The 9,954-nt window shown below is 32.1% G+C and overlaps 1 protein-coding gene across 1 annotated transcript; it reads right to left on the bottom strand.

Moving 5' to 3' along the window:
• Positions 1-122: 122 nt before the first annotated feature.
• LOC108773776 (ubiquitin-like-specific protease ESD4) lies at positions 123-7,710 on the bottom strand (the record flags this gene model as incomplete). Its single annotated transcript, XM_018539705.1, has 2 exons — positions 7,191-7,710; positions 123-317 (listed from the first exon to the last, which is right to left on the bottom strand). Coding segments are annotated over exons 1-2 (715 nt in total), but the record flags the coding sequence as incomplete, so codon positions are not given.
• Between the last annotated feature and the right edge of the window lie 2,244 nt (positions 7,711-9,954).

The following is a 9,954-nucleotide window of genomic DNA, read 5'->3' as shown; positions in this document are numbered from 1 at the left end:
TCGTTTGTATCTGGTCCCATCCTGAATATTAGATTACAGATTATTCCTCATAAAGACGACCTCATGGGAGAGTGTCCATTGCCTATCGTCTTGCCTTCTATTCTACAGTCGCGGATACGCACCTTGCTCCATAGCTACGCTGGGCAGGTAAGTAGCCGTCCGTTTATTACCCTTCTCATTGTGGAATTCTATGCGAATTCCGTGCACACCCACTTCCCAATCTAAGTAGTCAACCCCGTCCTCGAAATGCCGCAAAATCGACACGCTTACGTGCAAGCGCGACAGCTCGTCTCGAGTTATGGGATTAAATCGAGAATCTTTGAATGCGTTTTAAAACATATAGAAACATGTATCAAAAGCGCGTGTAAACTATTTATACGCTATAACCTAATCTACAATGTGTTCTTTGCTTCCTGTTACTTATTTTTTTACTTGCCTTTTTTCTTCTTCGCGTTTCTTTCTTTTCACGTGTTTCTCATCTCTTCCGAAATTCAGCAACTCTTACCTCGAGCGACAGAAAACGAAGAAACTGGGTAAGATGCAAAAAGACAAGAAGTGATAAAAAGCAAGAAAAAGGAAACAAAGGCACACTGCAGATTGGACTTTACATAAACTATATACTAAATCTGACTTCTATTATAATATTATACGTTTATATATGTATATAATTGATATTATCTTTCATAATAAAATGTATTATGTTAAAATATTTTAGAGAACATCAATGTAGAAATATGGAAAAATACCGTTCGAATACCATCTCCAAGAAAGAGAAATCATAATAAAGTTGTTAATACTGAACATTAGAAAGAAACATACAATAACGAACCTGAAGTCATATCACAGGTAGAACACACTATGTATAATTTACTTTATAATAAACGTACATAAAAATGATAATAAACGTACATAAAAATGAATAAATATTCTTCTTTTACATCATTTATATTTCTTTCTAATGTTTAGTATTTAGAAATTTATTATGATTTCTCTTTCTTGGTAATGATATCCGAACGGTATTTTTCCATATTTCTACGTTGATGTTGTCTAAAAAATACATTTTATTATTGAAAGATAATGCAATAAATATGTATTTATTCCAATGTCAAAATATTACATACATGTAATCAAATATGCTAATAAGTGTAATAAATTTTTTTGGTATAATGTTATTACGAAATTGATTATCAAAACAATCGTTCTTCACGATATTAATTATTAATTAGAATAATAATTTGTAAACGTATACTTAATAGCCCAGTCAAATGGAAAGACATTTATCGATTTGGGAGAAATAATGGTTACAGGTCTGCAAATTTGGGAACAGGCTTATTTTGTGCTCCCTTTGAAGTGTTCAAAAGTCCTCACCTCCCCCCCCCCCCCCTCTGAGAGAAATGGGGGGAGAAAAAGTGTCCAAAAAATCAGTTTTTCGAAAATAATTCAAAAAGTATCAATTTTATCAAAAACAAAAACGTTAAGAAAGTTGTAGCTGACAAAATTCCGCACATTTTCTTTTTTTATTTGCCTCTCTACGACCAATAGGAGCCGAGATATATTTTTTTTAAATTTCGCCTTTTTTATGCAAAACGATTACGCGTACGCGCGTCGTGCGTTATACGCTTGTATCTCGAGAATAGCCATTCGTATCGTAAAATGCTTCAAATAAAAGTTGTAGGGGATTTAATTACGAAGAATTTCCTTTTTTTAAACATTTCCATACGATTAATATTGACGGAGATATGATCATTTAAACATTTTTATAAGACACAATCGCTGTACGTTTTGCACAATAAAATCAATAATAAGTCGAAAACTGTAGATTGTACGCACTTAGTGTATGTAATGAAAGTTGTACAGAATTAAATTTTGAATCAAAATGTACATATACAATATCGTTCTGATAATCAGTATAAGATGATGCGGGAAGAAATCATGAAAAATTACCATTTTCAAGCGTTTCCTTGAAAATAAGTATGTTTTCACTGCATTTAGACAGTACTGCGCCAAATGATTTTTTGAAGAGAATTAATTTATCTAAAAAATGAGCACCGGCTGAACTTTCTACGATGAATAGTTCGCGAGTTACAGCTGTTTGAAGGTGTAACTAAAAATTGACATTTTATTGAAAATTCCGATTTTCGCTTAAAAATTGCGCTTAAAATTTTTTTAAAAATCGGTTTTATCCTATTTTCAGTACTTTATATATATACAAAGGTAAAACAAGACAATAAATCGTTCACAAGGTGCAGTTTGTTGTAAAAATACATCATTAAAAACTGTACATTTTTAGAAAATTTGAGTCGAAATTATTTGTCAATTCCGTATTTCTTAAATATCTTCGTTTCTGTTCATTTTACGACAAAATTTGATAGAAACTAATTGAAAACTTGTTTAGTTTCTCTATACATATATTTCGATATTTTAATTTTATTATTTATATATATATATAATAACATTATATATATTATTAATAAATATTTTATATTATATTGAATAATATTTTATTTTTAATTATAAGATTTTAAACCGCGCGCGCGATGTATGTGATACACAATGCAACATTAGATATAGATAGATAGAGTGAGAGAATAGATAGAGTGATAGAGTGAGATAACACATAAAGTCAAAGGCCCTCTATTATCGAAAAACCGAGATGGACATTTCTCTGGTCGGTGACGTTGATGACGTATATAAAAAATTATTTAAACATATTAAACGGAGAGTACTCGGGTCGACACTTGCATATTTCTTCGGTACTCTCGTAGTACTGTCGGAAAAAGCCGAAAAGTCAGCCAGTACTAGCTGTTTAGGGGCACTTTACTTCTGACGTGCGGTGCCAACTCTCAGATTAAAAGATCGTTTATATATATTAAAATGGTCGGTAGTGTCACTAAAACTTATCAAGAACTATAGTACTCTTCGAATACTAAAAAATAGCGCAAAGAAAATGAATTTTTTTAAAACTTATGGTGCTAGCTCCATTTAAAAAATTTTTTTTTAATATTTACTGGCCGGTACTATTGTTACATTCTATCAGGAACTCTAGTACTCTTCAAGTACTGTAAGATTCCGTAAAAAAACATCGACTTTCTCGAACCTTGCGGTGCCACGGGAAGTTAGCACCTCAAATTTTCAAGTGCTATTTTTTTTTTAGGTAAATCAGCGGTACTGGTCCTAAAACCTATCAGGAACTATAGAACTATTGCGGGTGCCAATGGTACTTGTGTGAAAACTTGCGGTGCCAAAAGATGAGGTGCCAACTTCACACACGCATAAATTACTCCTCTTTTATGATATAAAGGATGATGTGAGTGAAAATTGAGGAATCTACCTGAAAAAGTAGCCTTACGATAAGCGTCAAATATCAAACTATCTTCATTAACTATAATCAAAATATCTAAAAAACTAATCTTTTCTTCATTGCCAATTTCCATAGTAAATTTAAGCCTTGTGTGTAATGAGTTAAAAATATTCAAAATGTCATCAGAAGGAGCTGCTAAAATAATATCATTAACATAGCAATAATAAAAATTGAGATGAAAAGGTAATAGACCAATAGCAGTTTCTTCGAAATCCTGCATAACCATATCTGCGACTATTGGTGATAATGGCGATCCCATAGGGGTACCAAAGATTTGCTTATAAACCTTTTTATTAAAAATGAAAAACGTTGAATTTAAAACTAGTTTGAAAGCAATCAAGAATTCATTTAGTGGAATATTTTTTTTTTTTTGGATATGGAATCCCATCTCTTTATAACACTATCAGATGCCAAGGCAATCTATAGGTATATTTGTGAAAAGGGAAACCACATCCAAGGAAACCAATACTGAATTAGTGTCTAATTTTTTATTTTTCAATTTATTTATCAAATCAGAACTGTTTTTAATGAAACTTGGAGCTATATGTATAGAGTCATTTATAATCTTATGTAAAAATAATGATAAATTGTATAAAGGGTTATTAATAGATGAAACTATAATTCTTAATGGGAAATTAATTTTGTGTATTTTAACCAATCCATATGCTCTATAGGAATATTACTATCTGTAGTAAGTAATCTCCCATAAGTAAATTTATCTATGTAACCAGATTTTTTCCATCTTATTAAAATATCACGCAAATCATTGGTGAGTTTCTTAATCGGATCTTTATTTATTATTTCATAGGTATTATTATCTGACAGCATAATTTCCATTTTTTCATTATAATCAGTTTCACATTGAGCTATTGTCACATTTCCCTTATCTGCTTTTGAAAATAAAATATCAGGGTGTTCTTTAATAAACTTTTTTGTAACTTTGATCCAATTAAGTAACATTCTATTATTAAAATCTAATTTTGGAAAACTATTTTGAAATTTTTCAAAAATTGGGACTGTATTGTTTCTTACAAAATTAACCATATTATTGGGACGCCCCTTTATAAGTTAATTTTATAAGTTAATGTTAATGTAAGTTTACAGGTTGTTTATGAATTGAATCTATTGCCGAGGAATGATTCTTTAATTTTATCGATTATGATACTTTCTTGTTGCTTTTGTCTTGCGGTTGTTTTCTGTCTTCTCGAGTTGTCTTTGTCTTTAGAGGTTTAACCTTTTTCGCTTGACTATGTACGATGATTAATAAAGTGCTTTTATTGTATTAATATAAAACCTGAATGATTTAAATATAGTAGATATCAAACAAATTTCCATTCCCTGCTACGTGGCACTATGAGCATGGAATAAACAGACAGAAAATCTGCATTATTTGCTACCTCGATAAATCTCCCTCTGATCGGGAATCATATATGTAATATGTTTTTAAGTGCACCAGTTTAGACGCGAAGGAGAGGATTTAAAAATAAAAGCTGAGCTGCGTTTCTCTGTGAAAACAAAAGATTCTATTTACACTATGTACATACAAGCTTTTACTTACACTAATTTTATAATTCTCACAAAATCGTACCTGTGAAAACAAAAGAAAACAACATTCAAAGCTTTTACCTTCGGACTGTTCTCTCTAACCTATTATTTATACGATACTCCGAATCACTCTGAACGGTACGATTTATACGAACTTACCGATAGCGCTATCGGTAAGTTCGAATCCTTGAGAAAAGTCTCGACTCCCGTCTAATTGAGTCGTGATTTTCGTTACATGTATAATAAAAACATGGATCGGGCTGAAGTTGGCATACGCAGCCTGACATACATTTAAGCATACGCGTGAGAACCACTGGCGGCGCAAGGCACGTTGGTGTTTTTTATTTTTTAAACAACGATAGTTACATTTAATATTGACCGGACAACTTTTCTTTTACTAAGCAGGTCAATATGTGCTCCACACAAAATTGAGTTGTTTGTCCCAACACGGCACCTCTTACTAATAACAACAAAATGAACCACCGATACACATCACTCCCGAATAAAACACTTTCTTTTATCGTTTTAATTTTGTAAATGTCATTTAATGTTGACCAGACAAATTTTATTTTACTTAGAAGGTCAATACGTGTTCAATAAAAAATCACAAAGTTCGTCCGATCATGCTACCTGTTAATAACGACAATCTTAACCGCCGTGGGCCTGAATAATCACGTTTCTTTATCGTTTAAATATTGTTAATGTCATTTAATGTTGACCAGACAAATTTTATTTCATTTAGGAGGTCAATACGTGTTTAATAAAAAATCACGAAGTTCGTCCGATCATGCTACCTGTTAATAACGACAATCTTAACCGCCGTGGGCCTGAATAATTACGTTTCTTTATCGTTTAAATATTGTTAATGTCATTTAATGTTAACCGGGCAAATTTTAATTTCATCAGCAGGTAAATACGTGATCAATAAAAAATCACGATGTTCGTCCGATCATACTACCTATTAATAATGACAAACTCTACCGCCGTAGGCCTCTCTATAATAACTTTTTTGTCAATTTAAATATAGTTAATGTTATTTAATGTTAAACGGATATATATTATTTCACTTTGCAGTTTAATATCTGTTTAATAAAAAATTGCGAAACTTGTTTGATCATGCTGTCTTTTGTTAATGACTACAAAATTACCAGCAGATGGTCATTTTCGACTGAACACTTGATGTGTTTATGTCACATTTTATGTAAACTCTTATTTGACTGATAGTAAATCATTGAGCACGTAACAGTAACTATCAGAGTCGGCTTCTTGTCAGTACTAGTTCGTTTCCATAACTTTTCACATTTTGGGTATGAGACTATAGTTAGCACGGCATGTTTTTTCGGGATCAGAGGTAGATGAAGGGTTGTGCCCCTCATATGCATCAAAAATTGATAATCGTCTTCAATGTTTTTTAGTTTTCTAAGAATTTTCTGAGAAAACTAGGAAAAGTTCAGTTTCGGTTGTATACAGAGGGTACTGTATACCCATGATCGGCACATTAACAAATATATAGTGAATATAAATATTAAGAATTCGTAAATGACTTTCATCATAAGGTTGACTGAGTGAATTATCCCACTTCTTTATCTTCTTTTTATTATTTATTTTGCAATAAATATATTTATAGCACTTGTGCAATTATTCTTTATATTTGTATACGTATATCGTCAGCAGCTCGTAGCGTTACCCAGGACCCAAGACGTGGACTTGGCTGCTAACGGATCCCTTTTTTTTGGTTTTTTGTTGTTTTTTATTTTTTTTTGTTATTTTGGTTTTTTGTCCATTTTTTTGTTATTTTTTGTTTTATTGTTTTTTTTGTCCTTTAATTGTTATTTTTTGTTTTATTTTTTTTATTTAATAAATTTATCACTTATTATTAACTAAAATGCTTTTTCTGCAAATAAATCTTGAAGCAAGGACATCTGAACGGACTTGCTATTGAAGACGGCCATCGATTACCATGAAATGTGTTGTAATTACTCTTTTTCTGCACTTATAAGTGTTTTTAATAAGGAACAATACTCAACGGTGGTGTTAAATCCGCACGGAGGTTTTCTTATGATTTCAATATTGTACTGTCGTTTTAATGATTTAAAATCATTTGTATTCGACAGCATTAATTCCCTGTTACGACATTCACCCCGATTTGTTGCGCGTCCGCTCGAAGATAGTAATATCTTCATAATTCCTATTCTTGCTAGGTTCATGTCATCTTCTGTAAACGCTGTGTCTTTGCATGTGCATATAATGTATGTAAATATGCATACACAGACACCGCAATTACCATGGGAACCAGTAGTACTATTCAATTGCGATGGAATATCGGTTGGGACACTTACGGACCATGTGTTCCATCGTGTTATTTTTTTCGCACGTGCCAAACGGTTCATTTCGATAATGGTGCACACTCCATCTATTAGACATTTCGGTGGATTTCCGTGGAGCGAATCCAAATACAGAAACCTGTGGTGACTGTGGATAACCACTAAAAGAGTCCAATGGGCTGCATAAAATGTTGGTATAAGCCATACATCATATTCCAACGCTTGAACTGTATCAAGCCATTTCTGAAATCCGGGACCGATGGAACCACTTAGTAACTTTGTGGAAAAGAACGAGTCAAACGTTAATGCAAAATTGAGTTCTTCCTTATTGGCATGATTTTGCATTATTAATAAAAACGCATTTATGATGTTATCATCTAACCATGCGTTCGGCAAAAGTGTGGTTAGTGATGATTTATCTACTAAAATCCCTCCAATGGTAATGCAAGAATTTTCAAAATTTTGAGGATAAGAGCCCATTCTATCAAAAATGTCAATATCAAGAATATATGCGGGATTGTAATGTCAAGAATTCGCATTAAAAAAACGATGCAATATATGCAGTTTGCAACTCTCAAAATAAAATTCGTAATATCCAAAAAGGTATAACTCAATCCTCCGCGGAGACCGCTTATGTATCAAACGGTTCGCAATTTTGCTTTCCAGAAATAATTTCAATATTAAAATAACTTTGGCATTATATTACGTTTGCAGTAACGAATTATATGGCGTTCAAATTACACATTTATATTATTACTACATATGGATTAGTTAATAATGTAAACTAATTACAAGTGCATTTATAATAATTAAATCTCCGTTGATAAAAAGGCTTACGGGGGAATGTAGCCGGAAAAATATTGTCCAAATAGTCAATTTCTAAAAATGGTCTAAAATTAAAGTTTAGTAGACAAACGTTATGCAAGATACAAAGGTCCATCTTTTTACCTTTGAGAACAATTTATAGGGCTTTTAGGTTGCTTCGTAAATAAAAAAAGTTTTTAAAAAGTAAAAATTTTTATATTTTTTCGCTTCGACTCGTGATTATTTTCACTATTTCAAAAATTTGATAATAAAACAAAATAAAGGTTACATATTAAACGATTCGAAGAGTAAATAAAGAAAGAAAATGTTAACATGTTTATGAACAAAAAACTTGGTAATTTCTTCTAAGTTATTATAAATATTCTGTACTACGAACTTTAAGGCTTTCTTTATCGATCAAATTTCAAGATTTAGAAAACATCCAGCGAGATGGATTTACTGACCAGTTTCATAAGAATCGAAGTAAAAAAAAAAAAGCGATTTATACGGACCTTATACACTGCAGCGGTTAAGTTTGTTGTTACTAGCAAGGGGTAGCATAGTCGGAGAAACCTTGGAGTTTGCAACGTCGAAGTGCAACGAAAAAAATTTTTTCATTTGGCAGATTGATTTTTTTTTTAAATTCTATATCATAAATAAACCTCATTCATGATAAAATAGTATATTTCGATACAAGACGCCAAAGGGGCGGTTTGTTCCATGACACGAGCAGGAGCAAACCACCCGTATGGGTGTGTGAAGTTGGCACCCCCATACTTCGAAATCGGAGTTCTGATAAGAGTTCTGGATTTTTCGGAACAAGAGGAAGAGTTTCTGATAATTTTTAGAAAGAGTTCCGTTTAGGAACACCAAAAAAACAGACTTTGAAAAATAGGGGTGCTAACTTCACACCCAACATTAGCACCGCATAGTTCTGAATAGCCTATTCGATGTATTTGAACGAGTACTAGAGTTCCTGATATAAAAAAATTATTTTTGATTTTTTTCAAAAAAATTAAAAAAATTAATATCAGATCAGTATAGTTCTGAATAGCGTATCAGATTCCTCTCGGCGAGATCTAGAGTTCCTGATAAATAAAAATTACTAAATCTCTATCATTGTTTAAAAAATTGTCAAAAAATAGACTTTGAAAACTGGGGGAGCCAACTTCACACTCAACACTAGCACCGAATAGTTCTGAATAGCCCATTCGAAGTCTTTTGATGAGCATTATAGTTCTTGATAAAAAACAAATTATTTATTCATAACTGAAAAAAATTTTTTTTAATTTAAAAAATAATAACAAATTTTTTTCGGAAATCCGGCGTTTCGACAAGAGTTCCGGTAGCCCCGCCAAGAGTTCTAACGATTATCCTTAATAATCGAAGCGCAAAAATCAATATCTAAAAAGATACAGTACTTTGCAATTTCAGCTTTTGAATTTTTCCACGACCGTACAAGCCAAAATTTTCTTTTCGAAATTCCGGCGTTCTGACCAGAGTTCTGATAGCCCCACCAAGAGTTCTAACGATTATCCTTAATAATCGAAGCGCACAAATCAATATCTAAAAAGATACACTCCTTTGAAATTTCAGCTTTTGAATTTTTCTACGTCCGTACAAGCCAAAATTTTCTTTTCGAAATTCCGGCGTTCTGACTAGAGTTCTGATAGCCCCGCCAAGAGTTCTAACGATTATCCTTAATAATCAAAGCGCAGAAATCAATATCTAAAAAGATACAGTATTTTGAAATTTCAGCTTTTGAATTTTTCCACGTTTGTACAAGCCAAATTTTTTTTCGAAATTCCGGCGTTCCGATCAGAGTTCTGACAGCCCCGCCAAGAGTTCTTACGATTATCCTTAATATTCGAAGCGCAGAAATCAATATCTAAAAAGATACACTCCTTTGAAATTTCAGCT

The sequence above is a fragment of the Cyphomyrmex costatus genome, unplaced genomic scaffold (assembly GCF_001594065.2).
Source record: "Cyphomyrmex costatus isolate MS0001 unplaced genomic scaffold, Ccosl1.0 scaffold1036, whole genome shotgun sequence".
In the NCBI taxonomy this organism is placed as follows: Eukaryota; Metazoa; Arthropoda; class Insecta; order Hymenoptera; family Formicidae; genus Cyphomyrmex; species Cyphomyrmex costatus.
The sequence above is the reverse complement of the archived record's forward strand: the minus strand, read 5'-3'. Positions and strand labels throughout refer to the sequence as shown.